The sequence below is a fragment of the Pelmatolapia mariae genome, linkage group LG3_W (genome assembly GCF_036321145.2).
Source record: "Pelmatolapia mariae isolate MD_Pm_ZW linkage group LG3_W, Pm_UMD_F_2, whole genome shotgun sequence".
In the NCBI taxonomy this organism is placed as follows: Eukaryota; Metazoa; Chordata; class Actinopteri; order Cichliformes; family Cichlidae; genus Pelmatolapia; species Pelmatolapia mariae.
In genome coordinates, this window is record NC_086229.1 from 60,137,627 (window position 1) to 60,158,468 (window position 20,842).

Here is a 20,842-nt window from a genome sequence, read left to right on the forward strand (position 1 = left end):
CCCCCTCTGAAGTGGGACAATCTGTACAAGAGCCGATCCACTTACTGCTACCACACATCTGAACCAAGTATGCATTACAGCAGACTTTTCTCTCAGTTCAGGAATCCCATTCATTGGGATTTTACAGACATATATGGAATAATTACAGGGAAAAAGAAAGCAGTTTGATAAAATTGGAAACTATAAATTTGATTTCCAATAAATGAAGAAAAAAATATTGAATAAGTTCATATTTCTAGATTTTAGTGCTCCCTTTACCGTTTATTTGTTCCAGCGACTGTAAATAAAGTTTCCATGATGCAAACAGTAAGCACAACATTGCATCCTGCTGTTTAACCTTACTGACCTCATCTGACACTTCTCTGAAATTCCCATGTCGTATTTGGCATGTCACCACTTCCTCCAAGTGATAAAACAGAAAAACAAAAAAAAATAGACAACAACAGTTTTTCTGTACTTAAACTTTACTTTTAGCGAAATGTGCATTGACACGGAAAACTACAACCAGAGCAACCAGATGGAGTACTCATAACCTCAGCTCAAGCTCTCTTTGTTAATTCATTTAAAAGCAAAAGTGGGTGTTTCTTAATCATGGTCAAAATGTTATACACCTCTCATTAACTATGGTCTCCATCTTGGCTGTGAGCACCTACATTTTTCTAGTCACGTTAAAGCCTCAGATATTGAAGAAATGGGGAAACAAGACGACTACACGCAGCAGTTTGCTGCTGAGAGGTCAATATTTTTTCAAATAACATCCCTCACTTTTTATATTTTGCTAGGGAAATGGGAAAAAGATGCAGCACTTTATCACGACATGTGCAAATACACCTGGAATATGTGCACAATTATAACAAACTTGAAAGTCAATATTTAGAATGACTTGATTTATTCGTCAGCACAACCTGAAATCTCTTAGACAAGCTTTCTTGTAAATTCTTTAATTATAAGATAGGAATAGTCTCCAGGCTTGTTGAAGACCATTCAGAGCTCTTCTTCTTTGTTGGCTGCCTTTTCTTCAGTTCTCTGTCAAGATGATCCCACACTACTTTAATAATGGCGATGTCCGGGCTCTCTGGAGGCCAACCTATGATTGATAGTGCTCTAATACGGGAAACTTAAGATACTAAAGGGCCAGACCCATCTCTCGGGTCTTTTTTCTGTTCTTTTTTTTAAAGTCATTATTTTTAGATACTGTTTATCTGTTTTGTCCTCCACTTCTCCAGCTTCCTCAGTGTTTAAGGACAAACTACACACCAAGCTGAGATGTGCCAAGATTAGACTAGGTAAAAAAACAAAAAAGATTGAAAAATTAGTTTTTCTTTTGCTTTATATAACCACATCTATAAGGACCAGGTTCAGTCTCAGAAAGTTGGATGGAGAACTACTGCTCACAAACACTGACGTAAAAGCATACAAGGAAAGAAAACTCTCGCTGAATTGCTTTAATACTGAAGAAGATTTAAAAACATGGAAATTTCCAGGCAAGTTCTGAACGGTATTTTTTTCCCTTCATCTTAGTTGGATTTATGGATGTTTATCTGTGCTGGTATCCACAGAATGTGTCTATGAGATCAGTTATGACTAGGAGAAAAAAGAAGTATGTCAAAGAGTCCATGTTTTTGGTGTTTTTATGCATAAAAACAACAAAAATATAAGTTATTTGTTCAAAACTTTCACTGTCTCCTACATCCCAAAACTGAGTTATGTTGAGTTATGGTTTTGAACTTATGTGAAATATTCAAGATTTTCTTCACACGTACACAGTGTACATGATTCTAGTTAGTTATTCAAGCAGAGGAGTAGGAGTGTAAAAGAAATCCCCCAAATTTGGGCACATCAGTATTTTCTCTCAAATAAAATCAAAATGGAAAAAATACAAATAAAAATCCTGAATTAATTACTCAAATCAGGCAAAGCGGAGGTTTTTATCAGAGAAGCAGAGTTCAGTGGGAGTTCAGGCGATGGTTCTGGAGTTCACCCGAAGGTTAGACACTGTAGCACAGCTCGAGATGGGTTCACTCTGGGTTGATTGATATTAAGGAGAATAATTTGCTAATGATGAGCTGACGAACAGTTTATTGGAGGTTCAGCGGAGGGTGTTGGGTTCAATCAAGGGTCGAGTCAAAGCTCCAGATGGGTTTGTTTGAGGAGTTCTTGAGGGTTATGAAAACAGTCAAAAGTTCAGCTGCCGGTCATGTCCTCAACAGTATGTGTGAGGTTGTGTTTGTGTGCAGTACCTGGTACCTCCTGGATCACCACCTGGCTGAAGTCGCAGATGACGTCTGGCAGCAGGTATCGCCGTGGGTCTCCGATCTCGTACACCAGTTGCTCGGCGACAGTGCCGAAGGAAACGAGGCCGCCGGTTTTGGGCGGTTTGGAGAGAACGAAGGAGCCGTCGCTGGAACATTCGACCACCGGGAAACCCATGTTGTCCCTGAGACCCAAATCAAAGGTCAGGCTTTGACTTTCTACTGAAATTGTTTCCATTTTTAGATTTTCACTTTGTTGTTGCTCTGAATGACAACAGTATGGAAGGTCTTCAGTGTAGAAAAGACATTTTAAGAGCTCCTTAAGGTTTCACACCTCGTCTTGATGTGAAGGTTTTTAAGCATTTATAGTCCATAAGCCTGGAAGAACTTTAAAGACAGCACATTTGCTTAATACTATAAAGCAACTGGTTTTTTTTTTTAAGTTTAGATACTTTACAGTTTCTAAACAACAATAACTTAAACTGTTAAGGAAAAAGGTTGAAAGGTTTGGGCAACCTGCTTTAGTACTTACTAACAGCCTCTTTGGCAGACATTACGGCCTTAATGTTTTGAATTTTCATGTGTTATTCATCCAGTATGTTCCTACCTCCTTGAGATTTTTGGGGTCTATCTCGCTGTGCTTATTTGAGAGATCTGATTTCCGTGTCCTTGAACATTAGCAACCATGGAAATAAACCATGGAAAAACCTCCTGAGGTAGTCCGCTGTGGATTTGGAGGTTTTTCCAGGATCATTATCAATTTTTCAGCTTCTGATTTATGACACACTGATGTATGCTTCAAGGATCTGCTGGCCTTTAATTTAATGCATTCTTGCCTCTAATGGTGAAATATTTCTTTTGCCGCTGGCTGCGACACAAGCCCAAAGCATGATGGGTTTAAACGGTTGAAGAGGATTTTCTCTTCATGAAACTATGTGTACATCACTGCTGAATGTGGCTTAAAAGTTCTGTTTTACCTTCAATCAGTTTAATTTTATTTTTATAGAACAACAGTTCCCACAGGGGCTTTATATATTAGGGTAAAGACCCCACAATAATGCAGAGAAAAACCCAACAATCCAATGACCCCCTAGGAACAAACACTTTGAGACACCAGGAAGGAAAAACCCCTTCCATAGTGAGGATGATTTGACTTTAATGATTTATACAGACAGAACAGTTAAGAGTCATTTTCCCCTTAAGCTCTTCTGCTGACATTGCACAAATTTAGCCTTTGATCAATGTTGGAGTCTAAAAGGAGCTCAAGGCTACTAACTGTTAAGATTAACAACCTGCAGCCCTGACAAGCTAATAAAAATTGAAGCTGCTTTTTTTTTTAACTGTAAGCTGAAAACAACAAACTAAAGTTAATTTAAATGTCAAGAAAAATATTTGATCTTTAACTTCATAGCTTTTGAATATCTACCCATTTCCAATTGTTCACATTAAGTAAGAGAGTGGACCAGTGACCAGTGAATAAGGTTCATTACAAACTGAGAAGCAGAAAGGCCTAACTCAGGGGTGTCAAACATAGGGCCCCGGGACCAGAATCGGCCCCGCAAAGACTCAGATGTGGTCCACCATACGACTATAAAAAATATGAAGGAGGGCATACTTTTTTGGGCTTTTAACTGTATTTTTAACCCTTTAAAACCGGTCGGAGCGGGCACGCTCCATTTTGTGTAACTATTTTTAAATCCCTGTGGAACTGGAACCACGTAAGCTAGGGCAATAATTTTTTTTTGCATATGAAATCGGAGGAGTTGTACTTACATCTTATGCCATCAGCTTGTCCTAGGTCACGGTTTCGTTCTACATATAGCTTTGCAAAAATTGCTTAAAAAGCACTTGCAGCAACAAAAACGTAATATTCCAGAAACACGCTTTGCCGATCCAATCAGCTGTTCATAACACTTCCTACTTTGGAATAGACGTCAGCGCGAACTATCGCATGTCCACCATTACCTGCCCGAAACCGGAATTTACGTCATTTAGGCTGAAAATGTAGTTTTATACCTTCAGGGCCTTATAAGCATGTACTGGTGTTTTTAAAAGTCATGTTTGACTTTATGCTTTTCTGTATACTTTCTGGGATGCTTAGAACTCAAATTGCACTGCTGGAAATAGTTTATTTTGATGCACATGCTGGTTTTTTTGCAAATTTGCATTATAATATTTATTTTCGTTTTTCCTGCAGTATATAAAAATTGGTGAATCTCAAAAATAAAACTATGAAGACACTCAAAATAAATTTCCTGTTGTTGGAAACTATTTTGTGCAACTTTTTTGTATTTACAGTTTTGAGGGATAAGCCTCTTAAATTTCTCTAACTAGAAATATATGTAAAAAACAAAAACGATTTTCAATTTTTTTGTAGTTTATTGCACTTTTTTGCAATTTATGTAATGACTATGGACTTAATACATACATAGTATTAAAATTTGGGCTATAATGATTGTATTGATGTATAGCAACTTGAAATGCTCCCACAAATGGCACTACAGCATGTAAAAATATAAAGATAAGCTCTGGCAGACTTGGTTCTATGGTAGGTCTTAAAGGGTTAAAGGTTTCACAGGTTATTCTGTTGATCATACTACATCAGTCAGTGGATAAACAAAAGAAATATTCCTGCTTTTCACTGTCTACAATAGAAGCCCATGAATCAACAAAACCTTTATTTTTTTATAACTGCAGACCATGTGAGCAGTGAGCTACCAGAATTTTTGGTGTCATTTTACACCAAAATTGTAATTGTAAACTTACTGTTTACTCATTTAAACCTTTTAAAGTGAAGAAAATAATTCAAATATTGACACGCTGACCCTGTGAGCTGTATTCACAGATCTGGTTTGAGAAGTGTGTTGAAAACCATAAAATTCTTACCAATCGGGAACTTTATGCCAGTCTGTGAAGATGCCTCCTGTGCTCTGAGCGCCGCACTCGATCAGGTGACCTGCGAGACTGAAACACAGAAAACAAAGATTATATATCAAAAGTTCAGAGATGGTTTAAACAAGCAAATATAATAAAAACAATTAATACAATCATTTCTTTATCTTCGAATGTTTGTTCAGAATAGAAAATTTAATCAACAAATTTAAATTTTATTCAGTTAAATCCTGATTGTTTTTGTTGTCAACCTTATTTAGCTTTGTTCTAATTTGTGTTGTGTTTTTAATCCATTTTATTAAATATTCAAATTTTTTAGTTATTTTTGTTTTAATGCATTCAATTGTAATTGAGTTTATTTATAGGTTTTTGAAACATTATTTTACATTTTTGTAGTTTTTTCAGTATTTTTTGGAACAAGTGTAACTTTCTTCTTGCTTTTAAAAAATATTTTAGGGCCTTTTAAAACATAATTTATCTTTCTCACTTTTTAAAAAAAATCTTTGATTTTCACTTTTTAAAACTACAGTTTGGACTTCCTCAAATGTTATTGTTATATCTTATTATTAATTAATAATAATAAAATATAATCATATTAACTGCATTATAAAAACATAATAACATTATTTTAATTTTATTTATTTGCAAAAGCTTAATTGTAATTTATTCAGCTTCACTGTTTGTGGCTTTTAACAGTTTGGAGTCTTAATTTAAATTTTTGTTTTATTGCAACTTTTTGGTATTTTATTTGTTAACTTTAATCTTAATTCAAGGTTTTAACTACAGTTTTTCACCCACACCTAACATAGTGTCACAAATACCGCTGTCTGTGCGTGTGTGTCCATGCATGTCTGTGTGTGCGCGTGTCTGTGCGTGTGTGTCTCTGCATGTCTCTGTGTGTGTCTGTGCATGTGTGTGTGTCTGTGCATGTCTGTGTGTGTCTGTGCATGTCTGTGTGTGTGTGGTTGTGCCTTTCTTTGTGTGTGTGTGTCTGTGCATGTCTGTGTGTATGTGTCTGTGCCTTTCTTTCTGTGTATGTGTCTGTGCCTTTCTTTCTGTGTATGTGTCTGTGTGTGTCTGTGTCTGTCTTTGCGTGTGTGTGTCTGTGCATGTCTATATGTGTTTCTGTCTGTGTGTGTCTGTTTGTGTACCTTCCGGCTGCCAGCAGGTCGTAGTCGCTTCTCTCCCATCCAAACTGCAGCAGATAAGAAACACACACAGACATCATGTCTCTGACGTTGACTCAAGCAAACACAGACAGATGTTGGTAGAAGATGAATAAATAAATGTGTTTGAATCAAGTCTGCCTTAAGTGGCCACTAAAGGAACTGCAGCTGTTTGCACGCCTGCTCGTTCCTGACCCTCGCTGTGGCTCTCATGATGTCCAAAAGGGAAAGAAAAAAAAAGTGCAGCAGGATGACAAAGTGTGATCCCTTCTTGGAGAAATGCTGGAAGAATTCCAAGAAATGTTAGAAATGAAAAACCTACAGCATGCATGAGCGGCCCCAGGGCCACGGCGCTGTCCACACAGCGTCCCGTTACCACGATGTCCGCTCCGAGGTCGAGGCAGCGGCGGACAGGGACGGCCCTGGAAACAGAGACACGGCAGAGGTTTTCAACAGCTGTTTGGGCTGCAGTTGAAATCTGTAACACGAAGCAGGGCGCCCGTACCCGAGGTAGGCATTCATGCTGTGCAGCGTTTTAGGCAGCTGCTGTCTGCCCCCGCCGTCTGGCATCTTTACGTCAGACAGGCTGCTCCTCTGAGAGAAGAGAAGAAGAAAGGAGAGGATTAAACGTTTAATCAATCACACCAAAATGGGAGTGATGACGTTAGAGGCGGCGCATTACATGAGGCATGAGGTCATCACCGGTCACCACGGCGACCTTCAGTTCAAGGCCGGCCTTCTTGGTTACTTCCTGTATGGCTTCGGCGCAGGCTAGAGGGTTCACGCCGCCCGCATTACTGACCACGCGGATACCTGATGAGAGAGGAGGTTGTCGTTCATCACGAGATCAACTGTTGCTATGGAAACACACTTTCCGTTGTGCTGTTTACTCACCTTTCCTGTGGATGTCGTTGATGAAGGGAGCCAGAGCAACCTGGACAAAGTCTGGAGTGTAACCGAGGTTCTGCAAGAGCAAGAGTCAGATGTTAATGCAGAGGTGGGGAGAGAAGTGAAGCAGCGCTGCTCCCTGCAGGCACAGAGCTGCAACAGCAGGCAGAAAACCCTCTTACAAACCCCGTTTCTCCTCTTAGAGCTGGGGTGAGCAACTCCAGGCTTCGAGGGCCGGTGTCCTGCAGGTTTTAGATATCACCCTGGGTCAACACACCTGAATCAAATGACTGGTTCATTACCAGGCCTCTGGAGACTGCTTGATGGATTACGGCTACCGTAGTCAGAAGCCTCGCGGAGTAATCTGGGTCCAAACTCCGCTTCACATCCCAAAGTCAAACAAACACTGTTTGACTTTTTAACTGAGAGTTAAAAACTGTCTGAATTCTTTCATCTTTAATAAAATGATCAGTGTTGCTGCTTTACCAGGTGTAACAATCAAGTTTAACATCCAGGCATCCATGAAAACAGAATTTATTAAACTTAAGGGAGTTAGAAGTTAGCAGGAAGTTAGCTCGCTAGTTTCCACCTAAACATGATATATCATGTTCTGACTGAGAGATTTCTGAAAAAACGTACAGCTCTGCTATCACTTCCAACATAAATGAAGACAGAAAACTAAACAGCAGTGACTTTTGTAGGGTTATTGAAGTTGGACTAGCTGGTATATAATGCTGTGCTACGTGATTGCTAGCAAATACTAACACAACTATGTTAGTATAATATAAACACAGTGAAGCTGGAGGATGAACGCTAACTTTTTCCCACTTGATAAAAGCCAACATGAGGGCTCCCGATGATCAGGGACAAATGCAATCGCATGGCAGGATGCTGTAAACAGACCAAACTTCAGTCAGGAGAACAACTGAGATAATCCATCAACAATACGAGGTTAGTCATTAATATACTGCAACAACATGGGAATAGAGCAGCTGCGAGAGAATTCAACATTAATGAATCAATGATACGGAAGTGGAGGAAGCAAGAAGAATGAGTTGAGTAAAATTTGACTTTTTTGACAGTTTCGTTTCCCTTAATGCACCTTATGTATGAAAACAGACCCGTTCATCGACAGTGCGCCTTATAATCCAGTGCTCCTTATGGTCCGAAAAATACGGTAAGTTTATCATTTTACAATAAATCTGTAAACCACACACGTTTTGTTTGGACTCCATAGATAACTTACCGATTGTGCGTCAGTGGCTGTTTTCAATGTGAACTTTTACAAAAATTAAATGTAGAATTTTTAAGCTAGAAAAAACTAAATAAAAAATCTCCCTTGAAGTTTTTAACACAAGCAGCTGCATGAATATTTTAATATATTTTAGTATTGTGTGTATATATTTGTAAAGATGTTCATTTAAATTCTTCTGTTATTTTTTAAAAATATTTCTGCATCTCTGCAGGTGGTAAAGGCAGTCTAGGTTATGGAAATGCAGGAACTCACTGGCATTTTGGTTTTGGCAGCGGTGAGCAGAGACATGGTGATCTCACTGAGGTAGTCAAACACCAGGAAGTCCAGATTCCCGCTGTAGATCAGCTGAGGCACTGAAAGCACAGGAGAAGAGGCTCAGCAGCAAAGCACGAATACTTCGATGACAGCTGCACTGACTGAAACAGCTCACTCTGTGGCTCCTCTTAAACCCTCCGAAACCAGCTGATGTTTCTGTTTTTTAATGCAAACGTCACAGATTCAATTTCCTGCAGTGGTGATTTTTTTTAATACACAGCAGCTTAAGGTAGGAATGTCTTTATTTAGGTAAAAGAAAACCCCCAAATCATCTTCCTGCCCCTTAATGTGCACCTGTGGTGCTCCTACGTCAAGTAACGATTTAAAACAGCACTGGGAAGCCCAGCAGGATGACAACAATACCCCATCAGCCTTTTACGACTGAGGGGTAATAAAAGTATAAAGGTTTAGTATAAAGTGTAATATAAACGTACATACTCTGTGCAGCAATTTGGTGAGGGAAAATGTTAAATGTGCTTAATTATTACATTTTACTTACTTGACAACAAACGAAAGCCAAATAAAGGCATCCATCACCATCTACGTAAAACCAAAAACTGCAATAATAATAATAAAAACAATAACGTTTTACCCTTTTTTTTTTTAGCTACATCTACACGGCGTTATCGTGACGGATGGTGACGTGATGGCCTACCTGAGGTGGCCGTGTCCCCCCAGAACCCGGAGGCACAGCCGATCCGGAGCGGCTCCCTGCGGCTGTAGCTCGCGTAGCCCCGGGTTCTGGGTCTGTTTCGGTGCTCCGGGCTGGATGACAGCGCAGCTGAGGAGCGCAGGCGCAAAAAGTTTCCGCTAACACTCAAACCGACGCTCCCTTTTCCGCCTCTGCCACAAGAGAGCCGCCTAAAAGGCGCAGGCGCGGCTCGGAGTAACTGCGGAAAGTTGGACATCGTGAAAAAAATTATTTATGGAGCTAAAGTGCGAGAAAACTGAGAAATCCACTCAGACAAGTTGAAGGTGTACCGGTACGACTATGAAAACAGTCCGACGGGAAACGCATCACAGGTGTTCCGCTCATTCCGGATGATTTCCTGTTTATTTCGGATGCAAGGAAAGAAACCACAAGAAACAGCTTCACTGTGGTTCGGAAAAGGAAAACATAACTTTTTTTAAATTTTTAATTATTAATTCCTATTATATTTAATTAATTAAACAAATGTAACAAGTAAATAAAAGAAAACTTAAATTTACAATAGTATACAATAACAAACCTCTGTGAAAGAGAATATAATATCTATAGCAATATTTTTATTTAGATAAACAAAAAATGACGGAAAATATGTAAACTTTGAAACTGTGTCAATATAAAATAATATTTTGAATGTATTACAAAATGTCCAATATTTCAATTAATATCACGTGATACATGCAACTGTCATTAATGAAACATTCTATGACACACAATCTTTTTATTATTATTTATTAAATTTGGGTAGTTTATGTTTATGCTAAGTAAATCCAACTCAAGTTAAAAAAAATGTTATGTAGCAATGCTTGATGCAATTTGAGTACATTTCACTCAAATAAGAAATAAAAGTTTTATTTAGGTTTCTATAGCAGCATCTGCCCTTTTGTTAACATTCCTCCGGGTGATGTGATTTTGACACTCGATGCAACGTTGTTTAGAGAACATGTCATGTAACATCGGTCTAAGTTGGAGATTTTGAACCTCATTTTAGCTTTTAAAAACTCAGCCAACAGAGATACATAATAATTTCCCCCAGGGATCAATAAAGTATTCTGATTCTGATTCTGATTGATTCTGCCCAGTAGGTGTCCTCCCTGTTCTCCATCCATCTATTCTCTTTTCACTTATTTTCTTACTCTTACTCTTTCACTTATCCTTTTCGGGGTCTGGAGCCTATCCCAGCTGTCTTAGGGCGTGAGGCAGGGTACACCCTGGAAAGGTCGCCAGTATGTTACAGGGCTAACACATAGACACAGACAATTTGGGCAATTTAAAGTTTCCAATTAACCTATCCCCACTAACAGCATGTCTTTGGACTGTTGGAGGAAACCGGAGTACCCAGAGAGAACCCACACAAACACGGGGAGAACATGCAAACCCCACACAGAAAGACCCCCGGCCTGATGGTGGCAGGGAACTTCTTGCTGTGAAGCAACAACCTCAGCCACGGAACCACTGGAGGATTAGTAACTCTACCCTGAGCCCGTCACTATCTCTTAGGCTGAGCCTAAGATAGAGATAGACTCAGTCTAAGACACCATTTAGAGAAAGCTCATTTTTCCTATTTGATCTTATTTTGTCAGTCAAAGGTGAGGGTAAGAACGAAACCAAAAATCTACAGCTTCATTTGCAACATTTTTTTTTTTAACACAACAGACCAGTAAAGCTTTTGTATCACTGCAAATGGTAACTTTTCACAAAGTTAGATTGTAGCTAGTTCATACTACTTCCATTTGCAGTAACCTGGGCTTGTCCACATTCATAAAACTCTTTATTCCCCTAATGACTTCTGCAATTCAGTTTTCTTCCTCGAGCATGACAGTTTTCCTGCTCTGTGCAGAAACAGCAGAGGAAGAACTAGACGGCTGGGTACACTCAGCCAAACTGCTGATTCCACCGCCACACAGAGCTCTTTACTATCAACCGGTAGTGCATTTTGTATCAGAAAAAAAGTCAGGATCCCAGCAAATCTCAACACCAGCACTCCTGTTATGGCCACAATCATGTGGAAAGCTCTTTGCCTTGATTGGTCAACCCGCCCCTTGTTCCCGCCCACCTCCCCTGGCCCCGGACGAATCAGAGTGTGAAGAACGGACAGGCAGCAGAAAGAAATAAGTAATATGCAGATGCTCATGTTGGAGAAAAATGGGATTGCAGGAAAATTTGGCCAGTACAAGTGTTCTACCCCCATCCACCCAAAGCCCACCACCCAAACACACACAGTGCTGATGTTTCTAATCTTGATCCCATGAGATTCTCGCAGATGCCTGTAGGTGATGGGGTGAACAACAGCCAGATAGCGCTCCAAACAGGTCAGGAGATGAAACATAACCTGTACAGGTAATGTAATGCTGGACAAATACTGCCCTAACACAAACAGTGTGTTATTACCATTATATTTGTACACATTATTGAGGACTCTAACAAAGACTCCAAAAATCTCTAAAATCATCATATTGTAGGTGAAGAAGTCAGAGTGGCTCATTGTCATCCCTGCAGGTGTAGAGCGCTGACGGCACCAACGCTGGAAACCCATGTAGAGGATGAGGATGTAGAGCGGTAAGAGGAGGAGGACACTGCTGACGGTGTAAATCGTATGCATTACTATGCTGGGTGCTGAATGTTGGCATGCTAAGTCAGAAGAAATGGAGGTGTTGATGGAGTTGTAGGAAAAAAGAGGTGGAGTAAAACTGAGGGAGGACAAGGAGTCGATGGACATGACCTATAGAAGACAGAAGAAGAAAAATAAGAGTAAAATATGGATTAACTGTATGTAATTTGGTACAGCAAACATCCTAAAGATCACATTCCAGGAGATGGACAGTTACTCCAAGAGAGCTTAACCCAACAGCAGGACTGGTATTTGCTCCTTTGTGCAAGCAAGAACAGGACGAGCACTGTCAGAGCTACAAAATAACCTCCAGCGGGCCTCTGGTGTGAATCTGACCGAACATTCAGAAAAAGATTTCATGAGTGTTGCCTGAGAGCCTGACAACCTCCAATGGGCCCTCTACTCCCTGCCCAGCATAGTGGAACCCGACTGGTATTTGCTAACAAATGCTGTATGCTCTGTCACTGAGAGAACATGGGCTTTAGATTAAATATAGTGCTACAAATAATTACATTTAGAGTACCTATTTGTCCCAGGATATTGTAAATAACTATATGAACTGCAAACATATCATAATGAACCAATACTGTGTTTCATTTATGGCACAGCTTTATTCTTTTGGACCTAGTTTACAAAAATGTTACACTAAACGTGCTGGCAATAAAAGAAATAAGAAAAATAAGTGAGGTGTACTAAATCAATTATGTGGAAACTGTTGACAAAGGAGAATTGTATAAAACTAATTAGTTAAACATAAGTTGGGTGAAAATGCAATGTTTTAATTAATCAAACTTAATTTTAACATTTGACTACTACCACTAAGAAATGTGTTTAAAAAAACAATGATTAGAAATGTAACCCGTAAATATATTATTTAAGTTCATACAACATAAATAATTTAAGTAGACGAGAGTATCTCTTGTTGATCATCAGTAATTTTTTTACTGGCTCACTTCACCATAATTTTGTTATTGTAATGCAATTTAATTGATTTCGATTACCTTTAAACCTTTACTTTTATCTCATATAATACAATTTTGTGGAACCTGTTGACAAAAAAATTATTTAAATTCAATGTTTCAGTGTAAGGTATCCCCTTACTTAACACATTACTGAGTCCTATCAGTACAGATATCCAGCTTGTTCCCCCCCCCCATTGAGATTTCATGTGTTTTCACAGTGTTCCATTAATTTGTTTGAGCAGTGTAATTTGTTCTACTTCTAAAGCGATATCATGACACGACAGCGCAGGTGTGTGGACAGAACAAGCAAAGCAAGCAACAGCAAAGTTAAGGAGAAGTCCCGTCTCTCTATACATTTCAATGAAAGCATTTTTTTTAATAAAGAATGTGATGCTATGGCGTCTTATAATTCTCTGCCGTGTTTTGACTGTGAATGAAAAGTGTCTAGATTTGATTAATCGCAAACCTGCCGTTTGCCTTTCCTGTGAGTGTCTCCTGTTCACAGAAGCTGGTGTTGGTCAAACAAAATGAATGGTATAGATCTGAATTTCACAAAACTGCAAAATAAAGCTTATAGAATACTTTTTAACTTTACATCCACAAATGAAGAAAATAGTATTTTCATTCAACTTCCATGCTGGATTGAGCAAATATGTCAAGTTGTATCACAAAAACAAATCAGAAGATTGTCTCATCCAAGTAGAACAAAATACTAGATTTTCCACATGGTACTCTAATTAAAACTCAGAAAATAATTTTGTTAAATATGTGCATATTTTTCATTTACAAAATCTTCTCAACCTATCTTTTCAGACCTACTGCCCTGGAGCAGTCTTATAATTTTAAGAGTTTTACTTGCAGCATTCACTACGACAGTCAGCATGCTGATTGCCTGATCCCTGCCTTGTTTCCTGCATTTGATGTATTAAATAATTATTTGATGGGTTAGGGGTTTAGAGTAAGCATGTTGTGTCAGGCTTCCAATTGTGCCATGTGTACACAGCAGCTTGGACTAGCAAGACTAGCCACATGAAATGATCCCTTCTTCTTTACTCTTTTACTGTATTCATTTTTATGCATGCAATTGGTACATTGGTACTTATTTTTTAATGCCTCTTAGTACACTTGAAAGTAGACAAATTCAACATGACTGGTTTGTAGGTGGGTCATGATGGTCTAGCATAACCATGGTGGGATGCACAAACCTCTACAGGCTAGGAAACAGTACTCAGACTACCATTAGGTATCAGGATGATGTCCTTAATCTAAATTACCAGACTCCTCCAATGTAGTTCTTGAAACAGTAAATAGAGGTCTACAAAATGAAAAAAATGCACATATTTAACAAAATATTTCTTCAGTTATTATGAAAGTGCAATTTGGAAATTTCAGATTTATTTCTATTCTGATGAGAAAATCTACTGATATTTTTGTTTTTGTGGTACAACTTGCTTTATTTGCATAATACAGCATGGAAGTGGAATAAAAAAAGGCTTCTTTCACAGTTTTGTGACAAAGGATTTTATGTTAGGAACCTTTCTACATGTTTGACTTTTCTTTACTTTTGGATATCATTCAGAAATTGTCAGTAGTTGCCTTTTTGGACTGTGAAGCTTTTATCAGTATTTGTGCACAAATATGGGACTTTACAGGAGTTATGTATCACTCAAGGTTTTTTTCATTATAGATCCTGATTCATTTACATGGTAAGAAAGGTCAGGAAATATTTCAGACTTTTATCTTTAATGTGTTTTGAGTCAGTGTTCAAACTCTGGCTGCACTGATTTCACTGTGCAAAGATGAATAAAAGATCTGTAAAGTGAGTAGACCAGCCATTCATCCAAAAAATATATCTTGAAAAGTTTTATTTATCAGGCTAAAATTTCACATATTTGTCCAAAGTTTGAACCATTAAATGTTTATGCCAATCGGAGACGGTCGTCTTCTGTTGATGATTCAATTAAAAAAAATCTTACTTACCTTTCAAAAAATCCTACATAAACACTTAAGAATTTATAAAGTATCTACAATTTGTTCAACAGAGAAAACACATTAATAAGTAACAGCAAATCTTTAAATACCTCAACACAGTGTTCCTGATTGTTCTTCTCCAGAGTCTGTATGCTGCTTAAGATGCTCGAGTATAAAGGACAGGTACGAACTGACTTTTTTGTTTTTGCAAATTTCAAATGATTCTGTCACACATAGATCTGGTTGCAGGGTGAGTAGCACGATTATTTGAATAAAAGAACAATCTCCGCTGCTGAGAGTTTACAAGGAAAAACAAACAGACAGTTTTTTCCCTTCGTTAAAAGAGGATTACAATAATCTTATTTTACTGGATTACAGTATAGTGTCAGATACTATATAGTGTCACAAATTCATTAATTAGTACACACATCGTAAAAGAATTAAATAAATTGAAATTTTACTGATTGAAAAAATCATTAAGTCGTAACCAGTGCAACGATATGGCTCATTTATTCAGTCATCACTCAAACATTCATATGACCAGTAGGTAAAGAGCCAAGTATTCAAATTTAATCCTGCATTTATCACAGCATACACGTCAGCCTGTGTGCACATGAGAGTTGTCAAAACTGGCCAAAGGTCATGTTTAACTACTGTTTAACACACACACACACACACACACACGATGCAACATCATATCATTACAATACTGATTTAATGAAGCGCTACAGGGTTGCAGATTTGTTATTTTTATGTACAGCAAGTTTGCAGTGTAATTCCAGTACACATAGTGCACATAGTTTGTTTTCCTGGAATGTGTGTATTTAAATTCAGCATGAACACAAACACAACACCCATTAAAGTTCAGAGCAGAATTTTAAAGTTTCCTTTAACATCCATGGAAATATTAGGATCAGTATCAGGGTTTTATCCCTTTGAGGTCTCATGTGAAAAGTTGGCAGGTATTCCCCCGTATTGTATGTTTTCGGTGTATTTATTGGCTCTGTGTAGATTACACATGGTGCTAATTATCAGCAAATAAAGCTAACTACCCAGTCCATGTAAAGACCTCGGTGCTGTAGTGATATGTACCTGAGGTGGAGGAGATAATCATCTGATTCCTTATGGCGAAGAATTCACAACTTTTATGTAATATGTTTGTTTGATATTCGATTCCTCTCCATTACCATGAAACTATCATAAAACTGAGAGACTCTTCATTTCTTTGTAAGTAAGAATACTTACAAATCAAGCAGGAGATCAAATATTTATTTCCCCACTGTAGCAGTAATCGTAGTGATACAGGACTGAGAATGGCAGTAATATTAGAGAGTATTATATTGTTATTTTGATTTCATTTATTCTGTTATAAGAAGTATTTGTTTTTCGATGTCTGAAACAGGCCAGGCCATGCACTGTAATGCACTATATCAAGCAAAAGAATGAGACTTTGTACAAAACATGTAATAATGCACTTTCTCCATATATTTGCAGATTGTACAGTAAAAGTTGGCTCATAAAGTCATACTGGTTTCAATTTATTTTAATCCAAGAATGCAACAAGTAGCTTTGTATCTTTTAAGATTGACTGAAACTAAAAAAAAATGTAATAACAGAAGTGCACATCTTATTTTGTATCATTTAAAATACAGTGAATATCTCATGTTACAGATGCATTTCTAATGAAGCTATGTAACACTATTATTTGTAATTTGTAGTTCTTTTAAATATAAAAATATCAATAAGACTTGAAAGGCTTAAATTAAGGAACCATTCTGCAACCAGTCATGACCGTTTATAGTTTGAACCAGATGAAGAATGAAGACCAACTAGTGTTAACGTTTACTTTCAGATGAGTACAGCGGATGTGACTCAACTTGTTGAGATCTAGAAATAATTTAAATTTCCACACATTTTCAGTCCTATGCGATAGGCATTACCATTCCCAAGCATATCTGTTGTAATTTTATTGCAGTGTGTTTGATTTGATAGCAGCAATTTAGGTTATTTTGTAATTGATTTATTGGCAGCAACAGATTTATTATTAAGAGTTGTTAATTATAGATTTAATGTTCTGACAATAAATAGCATTTAAGACATTTTAGCTGTGTCCCAAAACCTAGGCTGCATCCTTCGGCGGACCCGGCCTTCGCGGTCTACGTGGGCCGGGTCCTTTGAAGACCGGAAATGCGAAGCTGTGAAATGGGACAGTCTAGCCTTCAGATCTGCGTCACTGCTGTCTCTGTGGAGTTTAATAAACTCGGCCGTCTGCTCCTTGCCATCTAAAACATAACGGGACACTGGAGTAAATTCTCGACCATCTCACACTTCTGTTTAATCAGTTTTCTGTTTGACGTTTATTCAGCTGTGTGAAAACCCCGGAGGAACCTACCCGAGGGATTTATGTAATCTAATCTAATAACTTTGATGTCAGCCAAACCGATTTACTCCGGAACAAATAAAACACTGAAAAAAGCCAAACAATAACATTTTTAAGTTATCTGAGTGACTTATATATCATGTTTAACCTGAGTAGCGAAAGACAGCGGGGGTCTGAAAACTATGAAGCCAGGAGTCCGCTCTTCTCGCTGGCTCGAGTGACCATTGAACCCCCCGGCTAGCTATCGAGCGGGTGGGTAACAGACGTCTCCGAAAACGTCGGAGCACTTTTGCAAATATGGGATGTCTTGATAAACCGAGCAGATATTTGAAGTTTACACGGCTACTTTCTCGCATGAAAATATGTTAAAGTTTATTTTGTGACCCAGAAAGAGTAATAAGAGTAATTTTAAAACTTAGTAGCGGCCACTATTGTTGGAAACTGGAATTGGCTGGGCCGCGCTATGAATTCTGGGATATGGTGGGCCACGAAAGACACACCAGACCCATCCTTCAAATCTGGGGAAAAGAAGTCTACGAATTGGGACAGCCTTCGTCGCGTCGCTGTGATGCAATCGGTCTCAGGCCTCAGGAGGATGCAGCCTACGTTTTGGGACACAGTTATTGTCATCAGAAGACTGCCTTTCCCAGAAACCTTTGCAGAGATGGAAGGTTCTCATGTCTAGCTAGAATTCGGTGCGCCTTATGTATGAATTCCCAGTTGTGCTTACTGACTTTGAACTGATTTTATGTGGTACACAGCACTCAAAAATCTGTCAAAAAATGTTTTAGTACGACTTTGGTAAACTACAAAGCTCCACCGCTTGATGGATTGTTGGAGCATTACGGCTACCATAGTCAGGAGCCGCTTCAGGTCCCATAGTCAAATGAACACTGCCGCATCACTGAGAGTTAAAAACAGTCTAAATTCTTTCATCTTTAAAAAAATGACCAGCGTTGCTGCTTTACCAGGTGTAACAATTAAGTTTAACATCCAGGCATCAATGAAAACAGAATTTATTACATTTAACGGAGTTAGAAGTTAGCAGGAAGTTAGCTCGCTAGCTTCCACTTAAACACGATATAGCATGTTCTGCCTGAGAGATTTCTGAAAAAATTTAAACGTACAGCTCTGCTGTCACTTCCAACATAAATGAAGACAGAAAACTAAACAGCAGTGACTTTTGTAGGGTTACTGAAGTTAGACTAGCTAGTAATATAATGATGTATTACGTGATGTGCTATGTTAGCATAACATAAACACAGTGAAGCTGGAGGATGAACGCTAACTTTTTCCCACTTGATAAAAGTTAATGTGAGGGTTTCCAATGGTTAGGGATAAATGTAATCGCATGGCAGGATGCTGTAAATGGACCAAACTTTAGTCAGGAGAACAACTGAGATAATCCATCAACAATACGAGGTTAGTCATTAATATACTGCAACAACATGGGAATAGAGCAGCTGAGTATGAGAAAGTATGCATAGTATGCAAATGACTAACAAACAGCCATTATAATTTGTCAGACAATGACAATAGGACAAATCAACAACTGAGAATGACTAATTAATATTGTGCTGAACACAGTCCAAAAGATTCAGTAAGCTACATCAGTGTCTACTGTTTACTATCATAGTCAAGTGGCTAACAAACGTAAACAGACGTTTTCACTATCTCTACTAATTAATGTTATCTTGCTGTATCTCTGTTGTGGTCAGTGCTATCCTCTATACTGTTACATGCAGGAGCAGGAGGTTGAGGGTCACAGATGCCAACAGATTAAATAAACTGATCCACAAGGCCAGTAATGTTGTGGGGATGGAGCTGGACTCCGTTAGGGTGGTGTCTGAGAGGCAGATGTTGTCCAAGAAAAGGAAAATAAGGACACACACAACCTGTCCCCTTTCGACGGGTTGTGTGTGAGACTTTAAATCATCAAACTGAAAATTATAAATTTTAAATTGTTATTGATCCCTTTACCCCTAGTCCTAAAGTGTATATTTATTTTCTTACTCTTCTTATATTTATTGTTTGTTTACTTGCACTGCTGTAACTTGAGCCTCGTCGTCTCGTCTCTCTATATACTGGACTGTATGTAGCGGAGATGACAATAAAGTTTACTTTGACTTCAGCACAGCAGCAAGCAGGCGCACAGAGGGCTCTCATGCTCACTTTTCACGTATAGAATTTCGAAAAAACATCGGTGCAAATTATAAGTCTTTATCATTATGTCTGGTGTTTTTATGTTTGTTGGTTTTTTTAAATTTATTTATTTATTTATTTTTTCGAGTTGGTTATTAGATGCTGCTCCAGCCAGCCAGAGAATCCCCCGCCTTCTCCTCCCTGTGCCGCAAGCAGCAGGCAGACCTCGCAAACAGAGGGCGCCTATGCCATCCTCAAAATGCGCTGGCATGATGTCGGGGCAGCATGGGTGCGAGCAACTGATGCCACCCCCGCCACGATGCCGCCCTGGGCAACCGCCCATGTCGCCCATATCAAAAACCGCTACTGCACCGACGCATCAGAATCAGTGAGCTGTTGGCTTTCAGCCATGAGGGCGTGTCCGTGTACGTGCCATCGGGTGAGAAAGCTGAGAAATAGTGATGTGCGATACTACTGATTTCCTTTCCGATCCGATACCAAGTAATATTCAGGGTGGTATCGAGGATACTGATCCGATACCGATACTTTGTACAAAAACGTATTTTATTTATTGTATCTCAAATTATAGCGTCATAATGATTACAGGACATCAGATTACTTGTTCTTATCACTTAATAATGCAGAGTTCATCATATAGAAATAAAAAAACTGAAGTTGTGCGCTATTTGAACACCTTGCCTGCCTGCAGCACTAAATGACTCCGTGAGAGACGTCTGTCTCGCCCTAGCAGCACCTGTCCCTGTCCTCCTCTTCAGTTCGTCTCAACATACGCTCGTCATATTCTGTGATATGATTTACTTTGAGGTGTTTGACAAGGTTAGTGATGTTGCCACAACCATACATGCCAACCCTCCTGATTTTTCCATGAGAATCCCAAATTTCAGTGCCCCTCCCGAAAATCTCCCGGAGCCACCAATCTCCCGAATTTCTCCCGATTTTCCACCCGCATAACAAAATTGAAAAACCATATCGCAGAATTCATAGCGCGACCCAGCCAGTTCCAGTTTCCAACAATGGCAGCAGCTACTTAGTTTTAATATTACTCTTATTTCTCTTTCTGGGTTGCAAAAAAACTTTTAACATATTTTCAGGTGAGAATGTAGCTGTGTAAACTTCAAATATCTGAGCCGATCGACACATCGTTTTCCAACCCCCGCGGTCTTTCACTACTCGGGTTAAACATGATATATAAGTCACTTTGATAACTTAAAAATGTTATTGTTTGGCTTTTTCAGTGTTTTATTAGTTCGTGAGTAAATCGGTTTGGCTGAGATTAAAGTT

General features: G+C 38.7%; 1 protein-coding gene across 1 annotated transcript in view; it reads right to left on the reverse strand.

The window, feature by feature from the left end:
* The window catches only part of lratb.1 (lecithin retinol acyltransferase b, tandem duplicate 1), a 34,978-nt gene extending 25,217 nt beyond the window's left edge, over window positions 1-9,761 (reverse strand). Inside the window, exons 1-9 of the mRNA XM_063469717.1 lie at window positions 9,424-9,761; window positions 8,706-8,806; window positions 7,205-7,274; window positions 6,993-7,123; window positions 6,816-6,904; window positions 6,633-6,732; window positions 6,296-6,339; window positions 5,139-5,216; window positions 2,241-2,437 (exon numbers count right to left, since the gene is read on the reverse strand). Of these exons, the coding sequence (XP_063325787.1) occupies window positions 2,241-2,437; window positions 5,139-5,216; window positions 6,296-6,339; window positions 6,633-6,732; window positions 6,816-6,904; window positions 6,993-7,123; window positions 7,205-7,274; window positions 8,706-8,806; window positions 9,424-9,676 (1,063 nt within the window). The 5' untranslated portion in view covers window positions 9,677-9,761. The remainder of the gene's footprint in view (window positions 1-2,240; window positions 2,438-5,138; window positions 5,217-6,295; window positions 6,340-6,632; window positions 6,733-6,815; window positions 6,905-6,992; window positions 7,124-7,204; window positions 7,275-8,705; window positions 8,807-9,423) is intronic.
* Window positions 9,762-20,842: the final 11,081 nt, after the last annotated feature.